Source organism: Prunus mume, linkage group LG8 (assembly GCF_029339155.1).
Source record: "Prunus mume cultivar Tortuosa linkage group LG8, ASM2933915v1, whole genome shotgun sequence".
Taxonomy (NCBI): domain Eukaryota; kingdom Viridiplantae; phylum Streptophyta; class Magnoliopsida; order Rosales; family Rosaceae; genus Prunus; species Prunus mume.
The window spans coordinates 9,262,303-9,285,263 of record NC_142705.1 but is presented as its reverse complement, the minus strand read 5'-3'; the positions used below and the strand labels follow the sequence as shown (position 1 = coordinate 9,285,263).

Here is a 22,961-nt window from a genome sequence, read left to right as displayed (position 1 = left end):
TTATAAATGTGTGATTAGTACCAACACCTAGTCAAATTATTGAAGCTTCTCTTGCATGAAGTTCAAGGACAGAAACAGAGAGACTATATTGGTTAAAAGCAAGAGAGTCCTGAGGCGAGCAACACCTAAGTGACTAAGGAAACCACAATTCTAGAGAAATGCATTTTAGAAAAGCATTCTCCACTTACGGATAAATGAAATGATTTCAATGTGAATCGTCAAATGCAACCAGGGAATCAGTTTCCTTTCCTATGAAGTTGAACTATAAACTATCTGAATACTACATTGATCCGTTTTGGCTTGGCTACATGTGATAAGTTACTTCTGTTAGTCACTAGTTCATTGCTTATAGCCTTAAAGGCACAGTGACATGCACAGATATAGACTCGCACATTCATACGTGGGAATCAGAGCCCGACGATACAAGCACATTAAGAACATGAGAAAAGGCAAGGCCTGTTATGCCTTTTTGATGACCTTTTAGCTTGGTTTTAACCTGTGAGAGGAGCAGCCAGATTATAAGCAATCCCATATTCCAGATATCATCACAAACTGACAAATTTAAGTTCAGTGAACAGAGACCTCATCAACCTGAACATTGTAAATTTGGATGGAAGAAATATTGGTGGGTAGATTGAAAAATCTGATTCTTTTTTTTTTTTCCCTAATTTTCAATAGGTGTGTGCAAAGTAGATGGTGGAGTAAGCATTTTGAAGGATGGTACAGAAGCACCTCTGTCTTTTTAGATTGTCTTATGCATGGCACTTCAAAAGTTTCATAGACGATGCATATTCAGTATCTTATCTTAAATTAATCAACCAGTGCGCTAGATATGTCTAACGAGAGGAATGTTCAGAGGAAACAACCTACATTAAATGACATCATATTGAAAAGGGATATTTTCCCCCCTGAAGCAGACATAACATATGCGTCCTCCTTTGAAAGTGCAAAGCATCGAACAGCATCTTCAGGGTTTGTATCGCTTATATCATTGGTCATCAATATTCAACTTGCAGGTTGCCACAATTGTGGTACAGTACTAGCTGTGGCCTACAAGAAACAAACATTTTAGTAAATGGCAAGCTTAAGGATACATAAAAAGTTACAAAATGCAACCATCTCTGTTAGGAATTCTAATACCTTAGTCGTGTTTCGTTCGTTTCTTTGCCATTTCCAGAGCTTGTGTACAGCATTAGATGATAATGCCAATACGGAAAGTCCTGAATTTGTATAAAGTAATCTAGAAACCCGAAATAATTATCGATACTCAGAGCTTGACATTAAAACATGCATACTTCTCATGAAAATCTTTTAGAAGGAACAAACATCAAATGCATATAGTACAGAGATTCACCATGTAGTGTTTGTACTGAAATGTCTTAAAAGGAAATCACAAATCTTTCCGCAAGATTAATTTTGGTTTGAGTACAAGTCACATGCTGAAAGGTAACGTCACTGAAAATTACAGCACGACATAATCAATGTACGTACTCTAAATAAAAAGGATGAGGTTTTTCCACAACTTGCTCTTTATCCATCTACAAGGTGTAGCATGCATGATGCACAAAGAAAAGAAAACAGAACAAAACATAAAATATAAACCTACAAATTTACAGATAAATAATCCTGACTCATGTATCTCTCAATTTAATACTGGCACAAGTGGGTCAAACATCCATTTCCACAAGCAGAAAAAAAAGTTCTACAGGATGTTCTCAGTGTTAGAATGCTCAAGCACGTTATATAAGTATCCACATAAAGTATAAGACCAATAAGGTTTGCATAGCCCATCTTAGTGAATAATTAGTATTTATATATTTAAATATATTTTATTTTTATTCAATAATATGTGAGTATTTTGTGAATAATATGTGAATTTTGTGTGTATTATTGAAAAATTTGTAAAAAAACAAGTGTATTAAACATGAAAAATCTAAATTCTTTATACGGGTAATAATTTTGGAAAAGTAAAACCTCGAAATGGGACAATAGAGACTTGGGTAATTGCCTAATAATAATGAATAATTCTCTAAACTACTCTTATCAATATACAAAAATCAGGGAAAAACAATTATGAAAGAAATATCACAGTATCTATGTAACGTGTATATCCGCTCGGCTATACTATTTATAAAAAAGAATTAAAAACGACCCCAGTAAGGCGTGCGGCTATACTCTTTTCTATATAAAAAAAAATTCGGCTTATAGCCGCATGGCGAGACTATTTATTTATAAACTAAAAAAGGACCCGCCTATTTGAAAAGAGTATCGCCGCGAGGCTATACTATATGAATTGAATTTTTCAAACGTATAGCCGAACGGCTATACTCCATAAATACAATTGCTTGCAGGAATAGGGTGCCAAGCGAATACAGTAGCTCCACTGCACTAGATGGTTGGACCTGTTAATGAACTATGTTCAATTTTGTTATCATATCTGTTTAGTCTATTCTTGTATATTCCTATTGCTTGTATGTCATGCTATATACTTCAGGAATGGGGAGCACACATTGCCTAGCTCATTTGTCTATCTGCTTATTCCGGGTAAAGAAAATTTAGTTTTCCCTTTGGACTTTGTTCTTCTCCCCTGTTCAATCCACATTTAGCGTTGTGGCACCTATAGTTATGGGAACTTTGATTTTCCAGGCCTCTTTAGCAATCACGGCCCCTTATACTTTGTTGGAACAAAGAAATTCTTTTCGAAGATGGGTCTAGCTTGCCATATTGCAAAAATTCACAGTAAGGTAATGATCATTGCTGACTGAGTTTTGTGCAATTTGTCTTCCCTTTTCATATGTTTTCTTGGCTGAAGGCATCTGTTGAGCACAATGCATGGGAACTCAAGCAATACGTTGAGGAGCTTTACTAGGGATCCGACAAGCATGTGATGCTGCTGGGGCACAGCAAGGGCGGCGTTGATGCTGCAGCTGCAGCTGCATTTTCAATCTACTGGTGTGATTTGAAAGACAAAGTTGCTGGTTTAGCACGTGTGCCCCTATGGTGGCACACCCTTGGCTTTTGATGTTCTTCGCGAGGCCAGATTGCGGACAAAGAAACCCACAGGATCATGGAGCTTTTGATATGCAAGCTAATTAAGGTCGTAGCACCAATACCTGAGCATGTTGAAAGTCCTTTGTGTATATACTAAACAAGTGGAGAATTACAAGTTGTGTTTGGAAACATCTCAATTCATATTTGCATTGTAGGGTGACATTCGAGCACTGGAGGATCTTACTTATGAGAAGCAAAAGGAGTTCATCATGAAGCACAAGCTGCCATTTGAGCAAATTCCTCTAGTTTCTTTCCACTCTGAGGCAAGCATAGGCCCCTGTAAATAGTATAGCCGCTCGGCTATACTATTTATTAAAATAAATAAATAAATAAATAAAAAGACCTCTATAAAGCCGGGCGGCTATACACTTTTTTATATATAAAATTATTCGCAATATAGCCGCACGGCTATATTCTATGAATAGAATTTTTCAAATTTTGTTTAAAATTCAAATTATAGCCGCACGCCCAATTATTTGTTTAAAATTCAAAATTTATTTTTTTTATTTTTAAAAAGAGAGAAAACCTCTACCGACGAACTTTCGTCGGCAAAGTTCTATCCCGGCGATTGACGGATTAGACCTCTCCCAACGAAACCGAACTCTGCCAAAGCAATTTCGTCGGGAGATATTGCAAATTCGGCCGGGATAAACCTGTGCCGACGAATAGTCGTAGTGAGAGGTTTAAAAAAAATCAGCCTGGGCAGGTCAGGGCGGCCCTAGGAGGGTCTGGGCTGCGCCAGGCAGGTCTAGGCGGCGCTAGGCGGGTCTAGGCGGCGCTTGGCTGGTCTAGGCGGCGCTTGGCTGGTCTAGGCGGCACTAAGCGGCTCTGGGCGGCTCTAGGCGGGTCTGGGTGCCAGGGTGGGTCTGTCGCATTTTTTCCAGGTACGTGTGCCATTTCCCGGGTTTAGGGTCTGCTGAGCCACAGGCTGTTTCTGGGTTCTGCAGATTGTCCTTCTTTGACTGTAAGTTGCTATCTGATATCTTTATTACATTTTGTTTTGATGATGAGTTAGTTAAGTTCAGTATGTTGAAAGAATGGGGATGATTTGTTGTGTATTTCTCATCATATGATTGATTTACTCATCTGGGTTCTTATTGTTATATACTGATTGTGTCAAAGTTTCGTCCTTTTAAGTTGTCTTGTAGCATCACCTTAATAGTTTTGTTGCATAATTCAGGATTCGAAGAATTAATAGGTGATGTCTATATTGAAAATGAAATATCTGAAATGCCTCTCGCAGTGAGTAATTTTCAATTTTACGATTGTGCATTATTGCAAATTATCTCTACTTTTTCTGTATGTTTTGTATCTCTTCTCTATTGTAACTTTCTTATTCTTGATCAAGATTAGCTAAGAAATTATAATTAGCTTATCGATTTTTTCAATTTCTTTTTTATGTTATCCCACATAAGGAATAAGGTTATGGCATCTTTAGTTTTTTCAGGTTGATTCAGACCTTGTGCTTAAAGATCTAATATAGGTCCTTGTATCAGGCCTATAATGATACTGTGTGGAGCGCAAGTCTTCTTTTTGATAGTCTGGGATTCTACTCATCAATGGATGACATTTTCACCCGTCTATTGACACTGGCTAGTTATATAAGTCGTCGATTTATTCAATTTATAGGTGAGTTCTTTCTACTATTCTTACATGTATGCACACTCATGCATCTTCTTATAATGTTATGGATGGATTTGGAAATGATGTTATTGCAGAGGATCTTGCGGTCAGAGATGCTGATAGATACTCAGATGATTTGCTGGTCATTTCTGCAGGACAGCATTTAAGATCATTGAGACACGGCATTTGTAAATCATTTTCTGAAGGTTGTTCATCACCTTCAAAACCTTGTAACCCTGAAACCAGTGAAAGAAGAGCCTCAGAGCCTATGGAAATACAAGATCTAAAATTGTAGAAACCAATTTCAATTATACAGATGTCCCCCTCATTTTTAAAGGGTAATACCGTTTTGTGCTATTAGCTTTCTTCAATATCAATCTTTGAAGACTTGAGTATGCATTAAATAACTGAGGTCAGGCAATTAATCTAGTTTTCATGAGAAAACATCATGAGCCCATCTACTTTTAAGTGAACTGAATGATTAATTGTAATATTTAACCTTTTTCACCTCCTTCCCTTTCTAATTACAAAGTGTTTATCAGAAGTATGACTTACTGTAACTGTTTTGCATTTCTCGAATCTCAATCTAGTCATCTCCATTGTTAGATTGGTGATGTTGCTTCATCTTGATGTAGGTTGACACTACCATTACACGGTTAACAATTTGCTTAGAGATTGGCAATTTCTTGTTGGAGAAGTTCTGTCGTGTACGTTAGATGTGCTCATCTTCAAATTTGTAGGTAAAAGAAGTATATTTCAATTATGCAAACTGATGGACCCGTATTCCATAGAGTCTATGAATAGTTTCTTTTAGTTTTAGTTCAGATTGGATTCTGTTTTACTCAGTGCAAATAATTCATTGCTTTTAATTACAAGTCATTGTTTCATTCTTTTAGGTTCTCATAGTTGAGCTTCATTTTTGCATTTGTCAGCCTGGTATCTCGAGTACAGAAAACATTGCAAGGTTCATCTGACGATATTGGATGGTTACCGCGCACTCCTGGCATGCTTGGTGTGGAAGATGGTACAGCAAGATTCTTGGAGTTGCTTGCAGGAATAAGGTACCAAGCTAATATAATAGCTCCACTGCACTGGATGGTTGGCCCTGTTAAGGAACTGTGTTCAATTTGTTATCATATCTGTTTAGTCTATTCTTGTATATTCCTATTGCTTGTATGTCATGCTATATACTTCAGGAATGGGGAGCACACATTGCCTAGCTCATTTGTCTATCTGCTTATTCCGGGTAAAGAAAATTTATTTTTCTCTTTGGACTTTGTTCTTATCCCCTGTTCAGTCGACATTTAGCGTTGTGGCACCTATAGTTATGGGATCTTTGATTTTCCAGGCCTCTATAGCAATCACGGCCCCTTATACTTTGTTGGAACAAAGAAATTCTTTTCGAAGATGGGTCTAGCTTGCCATATTGCAAAAATTCAGAGTGAGGTAATGAGTCATTACTCTGTGCGGCCATACTAATAAATAGAATTTTTCAAATGTGTCGCGCAACGGCTATACTCCATAAATAGAATTTTTCAACAGTATAGCTGCCATGCTGTACGGTTTAAGTAGAAATGTTTTTAAAGTGTAGCCGTGCGGCTATACCCATTGAATACCATAATCTGAATTTCTCTTTTTCAGTTACTTTAATTAATAGTTATGTTTTAAATATTATTTACTTAGTAAATAATTAGGATTTAAATATTTTATTTTATTTTATTTTTATTTTTATTTTTATTCAATAATACGTGAGTACTTTTTTGTATAATATTGAAAATTTTGTAACAAACAAGTGTATTAAACATGAAAAATATGTATGTACGTGTACAATACGAGTATTAAACGTGAAATTGTTAAATTCCTTACTAGAGTGCGTGCCTGTGATCGTGTCTGTGAACAACTTTAGAATAAAAAAGGGGATACAACAATCTGGACACGAACCAACCAAAGCAACTAAAATCTTTTGCTGAATTCCTCATTGTCTGATCTCGACCTTTTGCCTGATTGTGCTGCGTTGTCTTCAAAACTTACACTATGGTTCCATCACTTCCCGAATTATCCTAAATGCGGGAAAATTGTCTCACCTTCAATGCTACTATAACGAATTCTATTGGGTTAATTCGAGTATTTTAAAATTATAAATACCTAAATCTGCAGCTTCCCTTCAATAAATAAATAAACTATGGTGAGACCAGGAGAAGGGATCACACACAGAAGAGATATACTCAAGATCCTTATTTCATTGGGAGTCATGCACATGGAAATGTCACCTTTGGGGTTGATCTGAACCGGCTGCTCCAGAAGTTGTGCTCGGCCCAGCACCATTCTCAATCGGAGGGGAAGTGCCCCATCTTCCTTCTGATTCTAATGTGGCTCAAGTACATGCACTCCAAGTGGATGATGGGTTAATATGATCTAGTTGTATTGAATATGCTGCGGTGGAATTACTGTTTGGGCGTGAAAGATCTTTGTCAATGCTACCACTTCCATTTAATTGGCTGAGTTTGAACACGAAAGATGTTGTGAATGCTCCCATTGTATCTAATATCAACCAGACAACCAAGGAGCTGGCTCTAGAGCGCCTCTAGCCTCTCGAAATTGCAGTGAGAAGAGCCACCTTTGTTAATCGTGAGCTGCTTTCAAGTATAGGTTATATGTAGACATTCTCTCTCTCTCTCTCTCTCTCTCTCGTGTTGATATGTTGATCCATCTTTGGTTTTGTAGGGTGCCATTTCGCTGACCGGGCAGCTGAATAAATAACTACAGGTAGTATCAAAATGAAGTGGTGAGTATGGTGGGAGGAGCTAAAGCCAATGCCATATTATCTGGAGCTATTCACCTTCTAAGTGCAGGGACCAGTGATTTCATTGAAAACTATTACATGAATCCCCTTCTTAGAGTCTACTCACCTGACCAATTCTCAGACATTCTCATGAGCTGCATATATTTTGTTTTCATCCAAATTCTGTTTTCGATTTTGGACTTATATATACCAAATTTTTTAAAATTTTATCTCTCGATTGCTTACCGCGGTCGCGGGGTCGGTGGATGATGATTTCAGTCACATTGACGACCGATATAAGATCAACGGCTTGCTGTTGGGTAGGTGCCACCGTAGACCTTGTGAGGAACCTAGAGAAACGATGCGATTATACCACAAAGCAGAAGAAGCTAAATAAAAACTTTCACGTCCTGTTTGTAGAATTTTGTTAATTTATAGAAACTACTATATATCTTCATATCTAAATATTTATCCTTGTGAAATAATAGCAGCATTGTAACGACCCGGATCACTTGCATCCTTCCAAAACCAATTTAACCGAACTAATCGTGACACTGCCTAAATTCTACAACCATATAAAAATCTGGCGCAGCACAAGAATCTAAAGCAAATAGAATTGAAAAACCAAGAACCAAATCTTCTACATACAAATAAAAATGCCATATAAAATGTGCTTGTTGCTGCTCATCTTTCTTTGTTTGGTGGCTGATGTTGTCCCTGCAACCGTTGAATGGAGAAGGGCTGCCAAATTTTCAAAGGGCGATGGGCATGATATTCATGTAGTTGCCCACAACCACCACCACAGGCCACAGTTCGCTCCCGGTGCTTGGAAGCATGCTCATGCCACATTCTATGAAGGGGGCTCTGGAACCTTTGGTATGAATATATAATTTGCTTCTTCTATTTTTCTAGACATTCTTTGCTTCATCTTCCAAGAAAAAAAAATCGCTTTGTTTAAAGAGATTGAAATGTGACCACCTGGCTGTTGGTCTGGTGATATATTTCTTTCCACCTAGCTATGAGTTCAAACCTTCATCCCCAATTTTTATTCTTTTTAAAGATCAACCATGTAAAAATTAAAATTCGTAGAGAATTATAATTTTTACTTGTGAACTATCTCTATCATATTTATGTATCGCACTGTGAATCACCTCTTTATTCTCTGAGAAAGATAAAACCCACATCTCTAGTCTCTGTTTATAATGTGGTACATATATTATACTCTAATTTCTTAGTGTAACACACCAAATTCCATACTAATATGATCTCAATTAGGATATATACTTATTCTCCAACAATCAAATCATTATCAAGACTAATGATTTTGATGAATAATGCAGGGGGAGCTTGTGGATACGAGGACGTGGTAAAAGAAGGATATGGCCTAGAAACAACCGCATTGAGCGAGGCATTGTTCAACAAAGGGCAGGGATGCGGGTCATGCTACGAGATCAAATGTGTGGACGACCCTAAGTGGTGCAAGCCAGGGCAGCCAACTCTCATGGTCACCGGTACCAACAATTGCCCGCCAAACTGGAACCAAGCAAGTGACAATGGAGGATGGTGCAATCCTCCGCGCGAGCATTTTGACATAGCCAAGCCTGTCTTCGCCAAAATTGCCGAGTACAAGGCTGGCATTGTTCCTATCATGTACCGCAGGTAAATGTAATTACATTCTTTTTTACTACTCCTCCTTGGTAAATAAAAATATGAAGAAAAAAAAATTTGTGGGAAATGGAAAAATTTATCAAAACAAAAAAAGGATGGAAAAATTAATGGGAATGTTAAGATATAGGCATGAAAAATATCAGGGTTGGTTATGAGATTTTGGGGCCCATATCTTTTATTCCAACTGAAAATGCTTTATAATCCAACTCTCACCTATGAAATGAGACAGAAAGTAATGGCAATGTCAAGATAATAGAATGTTTTGAATCAAAGTTAACTAGTTTTTTTTTTTTTTTTTTTTTTGGTCAACTAACTAGGGTTTAATGTAAATATATGATTTGAATAATTTGCAGGGTTCCATGCCTGAGGAAAGGAGGTATAAAGTTCACAATAACTGGGAACCCATATTTCAACCAAGTGCTGGTGTGGAATGTGGGAGGAGCTGGGGAAGTGACGAGCTTGCAAGTGAAGGGCAACAAGAACCTCAAATGGACAGCAATGAAGCGGCTGTGGGGTCAGAAGTGGGAGACCGACGCCAAGATGGTCGGTGAGTCGTTGACCTTCCGAGTCAGAGGGAGCGATGGAAGATACTCAACGTCATGGCATGTTGCCCCCAACAATTGGCAGTTTGGGCAGACCTTCGAAGGCAAGAATTTCAAGTAGACAAAACTTGCAGGTTTCTTCTTGACCCCTCATGGTTGAGTTTGTAAAAATTGTAAATATGCTTGCTGGCTATCCATTGTAGGAATTTTATATTTTTTGGGTGAATTTCCTCTTTCATTTTTTGAAGGAAAAAATTGTAACATATTTAACCCTCATCATGTAAAGAGAGTTAATGAAGTAGTTTTTAGAAATTCCTCTCATGTATAATATGGGGACTTTAACTACGTGTGTACATTCACCACCCAACTCCCTCAGCAACCCGGCCACCATTCTCTCCCTCTCCTCATTCACCCTCAGTACTCAGAAAGATTAAATGGGAAAGGAAAAAAGACATGTCTGTCACAGTTTCTAATTTACCCGTAGTTTCGTCATTGTCATCTCTGTTCTTCAACAAGCCGAGAAACCCTAACCCTAGCGGCGCCGTCAGACACGGTGGCTTCTTGTTCGTCACTATCGTCACCTTTCCAACTTCGGATGTGAAATATCCTTTAGATTTGGGCCGTTGAAGTGCTTGGAATTTGTAGATTCTTGGCATCTTGAAACCATCCTTCCCCTCTCTCATTTGTCACCGGAGGTCGAAGGGGGAGGGATAGAAGGAAACATATACTTTTTTTTCTTTGTTTTTAAGTATTTTATATATATAAAGCAAAATCAGATAATATGTCCTACTTTTATGGAAAATAACTACCCATGTTATTTTTTCTTAATTCTAAAAATAAAAGAAAAAAGAAAAAAGAAAACAATTGGCACATGCTCGCGCATGTGCCAAGAAACTAGTTTTATTATTTAGTTTTTGTTGAGGCCCAAAAAATCCACGGTTTGGCCCAAATGAATTTCCGGCTCAGCGCAATGCCTTATTAAGAAAAGACTTGATTTGGAACACGCAAAAGTTCGCCATTCACGCTCGCACGAGTCATTATCCACATGTCATGTCAAATAAATATGTAATTTGTCGTGCTAAGAGTCGAAATAAGCACTGGCTCTATAAACCCAAGCTAATTAATCCCGTCAAACGTCATATTCCTTTTCAAAGTGATAAAATTCAAGCACGCCAATGACATGCAATGCCAAGCGAAAATCATTATTATTACACCTAGACACGCTATACAAGCTTAAGTGAGCCCAAACCACGCAAATGCCCGGGGCTTGCTAAGTGAGTTGTGGTATGGATAGTAACGAGCTTTTATGAGGCCCATTCATGAGCCGAGAAATGGAAGTTTTAGACTACTTGGGAGCTCCAAAACTCAAGCACATTTCTTGAGTCCAAATATATGGGTAAGCATAAATGAGAGAAAAAAGTCCAATACTCTAGAAGAGATAGCCTAATACTTTAGAAAAAATTAGCTCATCATCTCAATAAAAATGGTCCATCACTTAGGAGGTTAGCTCATTCCCTTAATACACTAACCCATGACCTTAGGAATGCCCAAGTGGCCCAAATGGGTTAGAAAATATCCAAAAAAATCTTCAACACATGGTTTGAAACGAAACCACGATAGAAAACCAAGAGATGTTTGTATGCTTAGGCTGCTGGCAAACTCCAGCACATGGCCAAAGACAAACCCAACGCAAGCCATCAGAAAAACCAAGGGTACTTGAGTAAAACACCCTTCAAACCAGCGTACATACCTATTTCTTTCCCCCATCAGATTTACCCATAGAAGAATGAAGGAAAGAAAATGGGGGATGGCTGAGAATGGGAGTCCCCACTGAAACAGCTTCTTTGGAAAAGCCATAGAGCTCCCAAAAATCCTTGTTTTTGTGCAATTAGGCAGAGAGAGTTTCACCAAATATGATGAGTCAAAAGAAGAGAAGAAAAATGAGGGGAAAGACTTGGCCAAATTAGATAGAAACCATTAGGGTTTCTTGGAAATGAGGAGCTTCCAGCGGCTATAAATGAAGCACCTCCTACCCAACAACCATCAACCCTACATCTAGAAAGCAAGCTTCATCTCTCATCTCTGAAACTTTGCAATTTCGAGCCTCATTCCTCCATCTTCTCCCATTTTCTCTTTTGGTAAGTCATTCCAGAGCTTGACAGAACCTTTGTCAAGCTGCTGGAAAATTACCCAAAACACTCAATACTTCACCACTAGCTACAACACACATCTGGAGAGCAAGCTTTATCTCACACCTCTAAAACCTCTGCAATTTCGAGCCCCATCCTTCCATCTCTCCCCATTTTCCCTTTAGGTAAACTGTTCCAAAGCTTGACAGAATTTTCGTCAAGCTACCGGAAACTACTCAACACACCCAATATACCCCCATCCCTCTCTCTCTTCAACAAACCTACTTAGAATATCTTCCCCTTCTCCTTAGAACCCCTGTTTCTCATAGGAACTCACAGCTCTCTCTCTCTTTAATGCTAAACTCATGATTGTTTTGATTCCATACCACAAGCCTCTCATGTTAAGCTAAGAATTTATCTGTAAGTGAATGTTAGTTCTGTTGGTGAAGGCAACCAAGGTGCTTCCTAAGGCTCAGCTACCTTTTCGAAACATTCTTGGGGTCTGATTCTTGAACTCAGACCCAAGGGGCAATTTTCACACATTTGGCTCTTTATAACAGCCGAGGCCCGCATGTAGTCGGAACGAAAAAGCCCCCACAGTTTTAAATAGTTTAAAAGATTTAAAATAAATAGTTAACCAAGGTTATAGGTATGGACATATGTCAAGTCATGGGTTGGGTGGTGAGAGTACACATCTAGTTAAAATGGTGAGCAAAAATGCTTCCTTATAATATGTACATGAGACTCACTATTATTAACTAAAAAACGACTTTATAAGGACACTTTCATAAAATATGGATACAAGTTGAGAGTAGAGAACAAATTCGGCCCTAAAATGTTGGGAGCTCGAGACAATCTATTCTACATATTTCTTATCAAAGAAACTTACACCTAAAAGGATTTTTTTTTTCCCTCTATGTTCTAAGTTTTTTGACATTTGAGTGAATTTTTTAATCCAACCCTTTTGATTTGGGCTAGGACACTTTACTTGAGATTTGTTTTATTTTTATTTCAGATTCAACTTCCGGCAGTGGATTATTTTTATTTTGAAGTTTTTTTTTATTCCGTAGTACATGTAGATTGCGACTTGGAGATTTGCCGTGGGTTGCATTGATGAGCTTTATTTGCCACGGTGTATCGTTAGCCTTCGTTTTCAAAGTCTGTATAGACAATATGAATAGAAAAAATTATTAAAATGGCATACAAGTCCATAAGGCCTCACTAATGATTATATAAGTTTTCGTTCACCAAAAGAGCAAAGAAATTTAACTTAAATTTGGTTTGTTATGATATGTGAATGGTGAAGATTCATTAATAACAATTGGCGGGGTGGACAAGAGTGCATCTAAGTATTGTCTAATTTTCCTCCTAAAGAAGTTTTTAAGACAAGATTTTAACGAGGCATAGAAAGAATCACCGAATGGCAGTGGGACCTATAAAAAATAGAGGTGTGGCCTTTAAAGTCTGCGTTTGTTTCTGTTTAGCTGCTTCTTGGCCTTAGACCCCAATCTGCCAAAACAAAAAAAGGTAGCTAAAAGATGAATGTTTCAGATTATAAGCCCTATATATAGCTAGCAGTGGCATTTGAAAGAGAGGTCGAGAGGTGAAGTATGTTCACCTCCTCCCATCACTAGTGGCACAAATCAACTTCCAACTACTTAAACCGAAATAACCGCTACAATAATATGTTAAATCTTGTACTATATATACTCAACCCGTGCCAGAAATTAACAACTGGAAAAAAAGAAAGAAACAAAAACTGAGAAACAAAAATATATACCAATTAATTAATGGCCATGCCAATGTCGTCACTGAGTGCAAACGCCATGACAATGAAGACATTGCCTTTGCAAGCCCTCTTGGGGTCATTGCTGTTCTTTCTTCTTCTACTACCTGACCATGTCCATGTCTTTGCTGCTAACCGTGTACTTGTTGGCGACGAGGAGGAGCACGATAAGACTGGGCCAAGGTTCAAGCCCAGCCCTTGGAAGCGTGCTCATGCCACATTCTATGAAGGAGGCTCCGGAACCTTTGGTATGAATTAATGATCAATCCTCTTAAGGGATCCAGATATTCTAGTTGTATATATCGTATTTATGTTAAAAAAGATGTCATTATAGGCTTCCATTTAACTATATACTAGCTCTTTGGCACACGCTCACGCATGTGTCAATTGGTTTTTTAAAAAAATATAAATAAATAAGAAAAGATAATATGGGTGGTTATGTTCCATAAAAGTAGGATCTATTATCTGATTTTGTTTTTAATTTTAATTTTTTTTAATATGAACAAATGTGAATTTACTATATTATCTTCATTTAATTAATAATTTTAATTTTTAATGTTTGAATTAACGAATGGCATTTTATAGTATTTTGAATGTTTCACTATTCTCTGTATTTTGCTTTATATATATAGATTCCCAATACAAACTCTATATATTGAGCTTCTATTGAGGGATCCTTAAATAAGCTTATTTGAGGCTTGTAGGGCCCACCATATATTGTTTTTCAATGATCCGAACCCTCTAATTTTTAGATATTCCCTTAATAACTCAAGGTATAACTCCATATCAAATAGAGCTTTTTTTTTAACTTTGTATTTATAGAACCATGCTTATGCATATGAATACGTGTCAAGTGTTGAGAAGAGTGGTGATGATACACCTTGGGTTAGAGTGCCGTGCAAGAATATTTCCCATATGAAACTCATTTTCCTATCTAATTTGAGATTCTTTTCCATAACACATGGCTTATTGGTTGCTTGCTTCTATATTAGGACAGAAATTCCATTAATTATAATATTTACAATATTTGTGCGACTAATTTATGGAATTTTTTTTAATCAACATCCTAGGTGGAGCTTGTGGTTACCATGACGTTGTTAAAGAAGGCTATGGCCTAGAAACCGTAGCGTTAAGCGATGCATTGTTTAACAAAGGACAGTCATGTGGTTCATGTTTCGAAATCAAATGTGTAGACTCGCCTCAATGGTGCAAACCCGGGCAGCCAGTTCTCGCAGTCACAGCAACAAACCACTGCCCACCAAATTGGAATCAGCCTAGTGACAATGGAGGATGGTGCAATCCTCCACGCGAGCATTTCGACATAGCCAAGCCTGTCTTCCTCAATATTGTTGCCCAGCACAAGGCCGGCATTGTGCCGGTAGAATACCGAAGAGTTCCATGCAAGAAGAAAGGAGGAATTAGGTTTACAATAACTGGGAACCCTTATTTCAATGAAGTGTTGGTTTGGAATGTGGCTGGCTCTGGGGATGTGACGAGTGTGGAAGTGAAGGGTGAGAAGCTTCAATGGACGCAGCTGGAGCGAATGTGGGGTCAGAGGTGGGTCACTGGTGCTAAGCTTTCTGGGGATGCACTGACATTTAGGGTTGGAGAGAGTGATGGAAGAACCATTACCTCTGTGAATGTTGCCCCCGAGAATTGGCAGTTTGGCCAGACCTACGAAGGCAAGAACTTCTACTAGCTAGGAAAAGAAACATTTCATGAGTTTTAATGCTTTCGACGGATGTCAATGAAGAAAGTTTTGATGTTTTTTTGCTATATTTTCTTTTACATACAATACAGTGAATTCACAGTTTGTTAGTTGTGAAATTAAATAAATATGAAGAGTAACGAAGACCCGCTTGGTATCATTTTTACTGTTTTATTTATTCATAGTTAAAGAAGTGAAGAGAGATGATAGAGTTGAGAACTCGGTGAGAGATATTACAGAAAGGTGTCAAAAGGTTAATGGCTACGGGCGCCAAGTTAAAGGTTAAGCAGGTCAAGGGCCACGACCAGCTCAAATGGACAACGATGAGTCGGATGTGGGCGTCAGCTGTGGCTTACCGGCACCAAGTTGGTTGGCGAGTCACTGACCTTCCGGGTCAAGGCAAGTGATAAGAGACTGTACCTCATGTCATGTAGGAAAGAACTGGCATTTTTGCTATTATAAGCTATTATAGAGCAATTCTTGCCGTTGAAGTTACTCAAATCCCAACAACCATGTACGCATATGAGGTCCATTTCGGATGTGCTTAAAACCCATTGATGGTCGAAATCTTATGTGAAAATTCATTTGACTGTGAGTACTAAGAACACACTGTTGGCATCAGCCATCAAAAAAAATTACTTGGTTAATAAATTACAATAAGGAGGTTGATTTAAACTTGTTACAAAACTGGAATCTCCGCAATCCTTTTTCACTACAAAGATTCTCCCAGAACACGGGGTCAAAATATCCACCGGTTGGAAAGTCTGGGATGGACCACCAGCAGTGCAGTAAATGGAAACAATTTGAGGAGATTTATATACCTGCCTTGATGAAACTGACAGCAGCATTGCAGATTACTGAGGCCCTTCCAGTCGGTGAAGAATTCTTCTCCCATTTAGTAGGGTTTAATACACGCCACGGTGTGAATTTCTCAAATAAGCCAGTTTTAGTAGACTCAACTCATTTGTCGAACAATCTAACATGTACATCACTTGAATTCTTGTTCTTTCTCCTTCTCTTTCTTCCACTTTCTTCTCTCAGATCTGTCTTTGTTTCTAGTCGCTTAGAATGTTGAGCGCGAATTTCTTGTAACTTTGATTTTGCATCTTGAAATAATGCACCTGATTTTGAAGCCTTCACTTGCTGAAACACGAAATGGAATAAGTTAAATTATTTTTCTTAAAAGACGAGATATACCCAAAGATTCATGCCGGCACCTTAATATGCTCCATTGCTGCAAGGTTGTAACCAATTATATCTTTGCATTCCTGACAGAAATTCAATGCTCAGATGTTAACAGAGATTTAAGTTTCTTTAGTTTTACGTAGAAACTACATACACACCACCACTAGGAGGGAATAAGAAAGCCTTAAATTAAGACTAGAAAAGGGAACTTCATGTACTTTTTCTTTTAAAAACTAAGTTAATTTCAAGTAACTTCTGGATCGAGGCAGTAGTAGCAAGTGTTAAAAGCAAAACTCTGCAGCATATAAAATGTATACTAATATGCACGTGGATGTGAGTAATATGTGTGCAATTGCTTTTTCTCCACAATATTAAAATATTACCAAAGATTGACACAACATCTCTACAGAAAACAGATAAATAGACTTTAATCACTAAATTCTAGCTACACAAAAGTATTGATTCTGAGAAGGCATCATTAACCTTGTAAAATTTCTATGAAAGAATGTGCAGGCAGTCCAATTACCTTAACTCTCGGATGAATCTCTGTCAAAGCACCCAACACAGGTCTTGCTGCAGGTGTACTATGCAACTGATTATAATGCGTCTGTACTAGCAATGTAACAACTCTGCAGATGAGTTCAACCTGCAAACAATTTAAAAAACACATTGGAGCAACTACATGATATGATAGATAATAACCACACTTGAAAAAACTGTGTAGCATAGATAGACACAAGCATGTGCCACAAATAAAAATCTAGGGATGGCAACGTATTTGAACAAGTGCAGAGACACTAACCTTATCAGGATGCAAAATCCAGTCCTTCGAGTAAGACAAGAGCTTCAAAGCATCTGAGAATGATAAAGCCTGTACATAAATGCAGTTCAAATTAGACAGCCAAGTTAACGTCGGAACTAAAAATGAGAAGTTACAGGTCATGCATAACTATACACAAATATAGGGTAAAATCCCAGAAAGAGAAGTTCAATAGGCTTGAGGCAATGAAAGGAGTACTGTGACTTTTAAATCAGTTCATCCCAATGGGGTAGATAATTGCCATCAGTTCTGATTCAAAATTTTAAAATATATAAATATAGTTGTACGAGCTCCACGGCCAAATTGTGTGGTGTGAATAAAAGAAATGCGAAAGGAAAGTACAGACAAGGATTATGCATTCTGACAATGATTTTTAAAGCCAGGTCCAATTTATTAATTCAACAAACTAGACAAAACCTCCATTTGAAGAATGACTAAAACCAGCTAAACAAACAAGTCAAACTGTTAAAAATTTGAGCTTGCAATAAGTAAATTTCACTTGTTTTAAGGAGTTTTCATGTCAGGAAAACCACAAGCATACCAGTAGTGTCTGCTCCAGATCATTTGTCTGGACATTTGAAACTGCGCGAAGAACATAATCGGATGGAGAGAGCCCAAGCAAAACAATATTTGGTTGAAACTCAGCAAGTTTTCCCCTGCTTTTCTCCTCCTGAATAGGCATGGTGAAACAATTGAATTGAGATACAGTTGTTATGTTAAAGTGTTAGAACTACCAGTAAATTTATACACAGATAATACACATCATGCCAGAGATCAAACTAGTACAGAGACTATAGAGCAAAAAACCAAATATACCTCATGTTCAGCAAGTCGCTTCAATTCTACCTCTGCTATATCTAGTGCATCAATAATTGAATCAGTCGCGGTAATTGTTTCTTTTGATTTCTTCCCTGCTAAGGCCACAGCTCCCTCCTCAGGGATTTCTTCGTTGGGTGCATACCTGTTCTCAAACGCATTATCGAGGTCAGACTCAAACATCTCTTCCAACCTTTTTTCTTTCTCTTCCTGCAATTTCAAATGGAACATTTTAATAGGGGAAGAACACGTGTTACAAAGAAGTCACATCTTTAACCTAAAGCATAAGTATCACTAGAAAACATAAACTACATAATCAACTTTTACTTAATAAAACAAATTTAAGGTGGAAATTACTTTTTTTTTCTCAACAAGGAGCAATTACCTCAATAAAAAATGGCTCTTCAGTACGATCCCAACGACGTATTGATCGGTCATGAGACCCCGTGACAATGAAATCACCACGGTTACTAATTGCAAGGCACCAAACATCAGCATGGTGTCCCTCAAGAGTTAAAAGCAACTCAAATTTGTCAGCATCCCAGTATTTTACTAGGCGATCTTTCCCGACACTAAACATGTAATGTGTATTTCGTACAAATTGCACTCCCATGACACTGCATTGCGGAAACATTTCATCAAAATTGTTAGTAAAAACTTCACACATCTAAACTTATGTTCATTTATACAAAAACTGCACCTGTCAGCATGAGCGAATATGGATTTATGACAATCACCAAAATCTAAACCCCAAATCTTCAAATTTTTGTCAGCAGATCCAGTCACTATCAGATCTCCATCAGATGAAATGTCCATACATAGAACAGGAAGCTTGTGACCATATAAGGAAAGGAAAAGTTTGAGCGAGTCCAAAAAGAAAACCTAAGGATAGAAAACATAATGCATAAGTTAACAACAGGCACTAAGTAATGCAGATATTAAAATACTAGAAGAAGCTATTTCAGGGAGAAAAGAATAACATTAAAGGGAACAATAAACTTTTAGGTTACAGAACGTTTTCTCCATGCCCTATAATTTGTTCAAAGCTAATTCTAAGCATTTCCTACCAGAAGTTTTCATCATAGATAGGTTAAAGATGTCAAGATCAGTTTGTCAAATCAATCTAATATCCTTATCCTCAATATGTTAGTTTCAGATGCCACTGACACTCTATCTTTACATAGTTAATCAAGGATGTAATGCATGTCAAGAGAGATATTACGTTTGAACGTAGATTCCGAGCACATATGCTAACAAAAGTGAAACTAAATAATGATATCACATATTCAGATGTACAACATTTCTGAGAGTTGAAATTTAAAACTAAATAATGTGTTGGTTTACAACCTAGGAAGAAACCATCCAAACAAAAATCAAAATGGATAAGACTAAGTCAATTTGACCTTCACTGTGCAATCCAACAGCGCAACCAAAATATATTTGGCATCAGGGCTGACAGCAACCACAAGGACATCATCGTTCATCTTCATAGTCCTTACATTTGACACCATTAGTTGCTTAGAATCCTGTTTCAAACATAGTAACATTTATGAGGAGGAAAAAAAAAGGGAAATGGAGGCCATCAACATCAAGAATGAAATTTTATGATATAAGACACCCATTAAAAATGACGACATTCACTCACTAGATATATGCACACTTAAAACCTTAAATGATGGCCCCTTCAAATATCCAATTATACCCTAGTGCCTGCACCAATATGTATGAATGATCATACAAATATGTAAATGTATCAATATAGATGTCCTGAGGTAAAGGGTAGGGATTTATTCTCCTAATTGTTGAAATGACTTAAGCATCCAGAAGTCCTAGAAGCAGAACATATTTGAGTTCATATATCATCAAAGCTTTTCATGGATTTCAGAAAGCATGCCTAATATATTATAATTTCCTTTTAGAAATAAATAAACAGCACCACTTCTGAGCATAGATCAGGTTACTAAGCCCAGAGAGTATCATGCTCCAGAAATAAGTAGTGTATCCAAAAGAAAAAAACCATAATGAAACTACTACAAGATTAGAACTCCAAGTAGGTGAAGGTGTAAAATACATACTTGGGCAGACTTTTGTTTAAATTGATATTCCCAAAACTTAACATCATGATCTGCACTTCCTGTCACAAAACCATTTTCATTGGGAATGGCTGCAATGGAACGAACAGAGCCACCATGAGCTTCCACTACTTCAATGGAAGTGCCACTACCAATGTCAATAATTTCCATTGTTCCACCTTTAGTTCCAACAAGTGCATACTTGCTATTAGGAAAGATAAAACCACACAGGCCGTATCCAGAATCAATAGTTCGAAGGCAGGAACCAGTACTTGGATTCCAAATTTTTACTGCATTGTGACTAGTTGACATCAAGAGTGAATTGTCTGAGCTAAGTGTTACACTTCTGACATCAGATCGATGTCCTTGGAGCTCTACAGCATGTGTTTTTGTTGTTGCGTTGCTCTCAACAGAATAAAATTCCAATAAATTATTGTTCAAAGACAAAGCTAATGTAGCTAGCGAACTCTTTGGAGTGTTTGGACAGAAAGAGATGGAGCATATCTTTTTGCTAGCTCGAATAGTTTGCAGAAGCTTAAAGACATCAGGAACTGTAACCACAAGACTATTTCCATCTTCTCCCGCTCCACGATTTGTGTCTCCATTTTCCATCAACTCGGGTGCCCCTTTTGCTGATTTTTTCTCTTTCTTCCGGTGAAGCCTACGTTTTGCCTTACGCTTTGATTCAGCCTCATCCAGTACGTGGAATACATCTACTGTCTTTCCTGCCACTTGGCAGGCCAGCAAATTTCCAGACTTGTTGAATCTCACAGTTGCAACTCTATCCTTGCTTTGCCGCCGAATTTCACCAAACAGCTTCAAAACTTCCCATTTATTTTGGGTGGGTAGATCACCACCGTTCACAATTTCAGTTCCACTCACATTAGAAATGGATTGGCCATCTTCCATGTCATGCTTAATGGTGTAAAACCTCAGTTCTGGATCCGCTGACCCAGTGACCAAATATCTTTCTTCTGGATCACTGTCTATGGACCAAACTTCACTATGATGGCCACTAATGGTCTGCATGCAATGCTGGGTATCAAGATCCCACACCCTCAAAAATTTATCTTTCGATGAACTGATGAGTTTTTTACCAGAATCCAAAAAGACAAGGTCAGTGACCTACATTACATGAATGAAACAAACCACAATAAATTACGAAATCCCAGTGTCAAACTTGAAAATGGAGATAATTAAGATCAATAAGCAAGGCTCAGTACTCATTCCAGTAAAATTCAAAATTTGTAAGTTTAATTTGGAAAACTTTGATAATGAACCTGATCCCGATGCCCACGAAGGCGATATAGGCCAGTCTCACCAACTACATCCCATAATATAATGTCATTATCTTTGCCTCCAGATGCAAGCATAGATCCAGGCTTGTTGTACCGTAAGGCAGTGACAGCTCCTTTATGTCCATTCAATGTTGTCTCGCAGGTTCCTTTGTCAGAATCCCAAATTCTTATACTACCATCAGCATACCCACTAGCTACCTGCAATCAAAACAAGTTACATTACCTCACACACCAGCCAATGGATAAAACTGTCGATAAAAAATTCTAAAACCATATCTAAATTATCAAACCAATCTCCTTTTTTTAGGGACAAATAATTCTTACTTCCTTGTTGCCATCCCATAAACAAAGCATTTCATAGAGAAACATAGAATTTACTTTATAAATATTATATTCTCATCATTTTGACCAAATTGAACTATATATCCATACAAATCAGCTTACTGCACATAGCAACTCAGTTCAAAAGTTCTGAACTTACTGTATTTTCAGCCAAGCCACAAAAGTTGGGAGTTACAATTTCTTTAAAAAAAATTCACTCTTGTAATTAATTTAAAAAACCATTACTAAACATTTGAAGGACATTGAGCATTTTTCTTTTACTCAGCTTTCTCAGCAACCAAACCGAGTGTCAGAATTTCCCTAAAAATGTCTAACTCAAGCTCATTGAATCCAATTACTTAAAGTTTCAGAATTAATTATATCCACACAAAAAACGAACTTCTGTTAGTTGCCATTTCTCAGCAGAAACTAACAAATTGCAAAATTTAAAAAAATTTAAGAAAAACACACACACACAGAAGTAATAAGAAGAAGATTCAAAAGCGTAACTTTACCAGAGAAGTATGCGAGGACGCGATAGAGGTGACGGAGAGAGAGTGCCCTTTAGTGGGAACAGCAGGGGTTAGGGTTTTAGTGCAAACGCCTTGTCGTACGTGCCACACGCCGACCTTTTCCAGAGCCGGAGCGAGAAGGTGCTTTCCGGAGCTGTCGTAAGTGATGTTCGAATCGACGGAGACGATGACGCCAAAGACCGCCGCCTGCTCGTACCGCAGGTACGACTTCACCATGGCTGCGTTTCGCTTCGCTTTGCTCTGCTCTGGTGCTGTGGCGGTAACGTCTACGATACTTTGATAGTTTGTTTGATGCCGAAGGGGTTTAAGGGTTTAAGCACCAAGCTGCCAAGTTGGGCCTTTACTTTAAATTTTATTTTATATTTTAGGCCTTTTGACTTGTGGGCAAGCCGAGGCCCATATTTTGAGCCCAGGATATTAGTAGCACAATTTTTTTTTTTATTCAGCCAATAGAAATGATACTAGGTAGGGGGTATCGAGCACATAATTCGGGTGCAAGGTTAAATGCTCTTAACACTTGAAGATTATATGCCCTCCTATTCTTGGGGCGGCGGACACGGTTACTAATTATCATCTTTTATGGAAGATTAAGACCAAATGAAGATAATAATTTATGGAAGACGGAGG

At 37.8% G+C, this 22,961-nt stretch overlaps 4 protein-coding genes and 1 pseudogene across 6 annotated transcripts; 4 read left to right on the top strand and 1 right to left on the bottom strand.

The window, feature by feature from the left end:
- The first annotated feature begins 2,386 nt into the window (after window positions 1–2,386).
- On the top strand, window positions 2,387–3,338 carry LOC148914673 (uncharacterized; annotated as a pseudogene).
- A 193-nt stretch (window positions 3,339–3,531) lies between these two features.
- LOC103339870 (uncharacterized) lies at window positions 3,532–7,921 on the top strand. Of its 3 annotated transcripts, none has more exons than XM_089043159.1 (8): window positions 3,532–3,935; window positions 4,548–4,680; window positions 4,770–5,410; window positions 5,607–5,735; window positions 5,871–5,920; window positions 6,023–6,120; window positions 6,870–7,302; window positions 7,399–7,921. In XM_089043159.1, exons 3-7 carry the CDS (start codon window positions 5,391–5,393, stop codon window positions 6,954–6,956), a joined length of 384 nt encoding a protein of 127 aa, XP_088899285.1. In that variant the 5' UTR covers window positions 3,532–3,935; window positions 4,548–4,680; window positions 4,770–5,390; the 3' UTR covers window positions 6,957–7,302; window positions 7,399–7,921. The 3 variants fall into 3 exon arrangements, 2 of the variants coding, with proteins under 2 accessions (XP_088899285.1, XP_088899286.1); XM_089043160.1 differs by adding an exon at window positions 4,232–4,293 and having other exon boundaries at window positions 3,532–4,015; window positions 4,770–4,880; window positions 5,310–5,414; window positions 5,607–5,920; window positions 6,023–7,302; XR_016122856.1 differs by lacking the exon at window positions 7,399–7,921 and having other exon boundaries at window positions 4,770–5,414; window positions 5,607–5,920; window positions 6,023–7,391.
- Window positions 7,922–8,049: 128 nt separating this feature from the next.
- On the top strand, window positions 8,050–10,127 carry LOC103339797 (expansin-A9-like). Its single transcript, XM_008243145.3, has 3 exons — window positions 8,050–8,332; window positions 8,797–9,115; window positions 9,478–10,127. The coding sequence occupies exons 1-3, from the start codon at window positions 8,113–8,115 to the stop codon at window positions 9,785–9,787; spliced, it is 849 nt and encodes a 282-aa protein (XP_008241367.2). The 5' UTR covers window positions 8,050–8,112; the 3' UTR covers window positions 9,788–10,127.
- A 3,383-nt stretch (window positions 10,128–13,510) lies between these two features.
- On the top strand, window positions 13,511–15,449 carry LOC103339798 (expansin-A9-like). Its single transcript, XM_008243146.3, has 2 exons — window positions 13,511–13,829; window positions 14,652–15,449. Exons 1-2 carry the CDS (start codon window positions 13,586–13,588, stop codon window positions 15,278–15,280), a joined length of 873 nt encoding a protein of 290 aa, XP_008241368.2. The 5' UTR covers window positions 13,511–13,585; the 3' UTR covers window positions 15,281–15,449.
- A 398-nt stretch (window positions 15,450–15,847) lies between these two features.
- Window positions 15,848–22,618, bottom strand: LOC103339799 (transducin family protein / WD-40 repeat family protein). The gene is made up of 12 exons (XM_008243147.2): window positions 22,317–22,618; window positions 21,463–21,678; window positions 20,186–21,307; window positions 19,514–19,636; window positions 18,811–18,992; window positions 18,496–18,727; window positions 18,111–18,320; window positions 17,836–17,964; window positions 17,277–17,345; window positions 17,001–17,120; window positions 16,507–16,557; window positions 15,848–16,432 (listed from the first exon to the last, which is right to left on the bottom strand). Exons 1-12 carry the CDS (start codon window positions 22,548–22,550, stop codon window positions 16,250–16,252), a joined length of 2,871 nt encoding a protein of 956 aa, XP_008241369.2. The 5' UTR covers window positions 22,551–22,618; the 3' UTR covers window positions 15,848–16,249.
- Window positions 22,619–22,961: the final 343 nt, after the last annotated feature.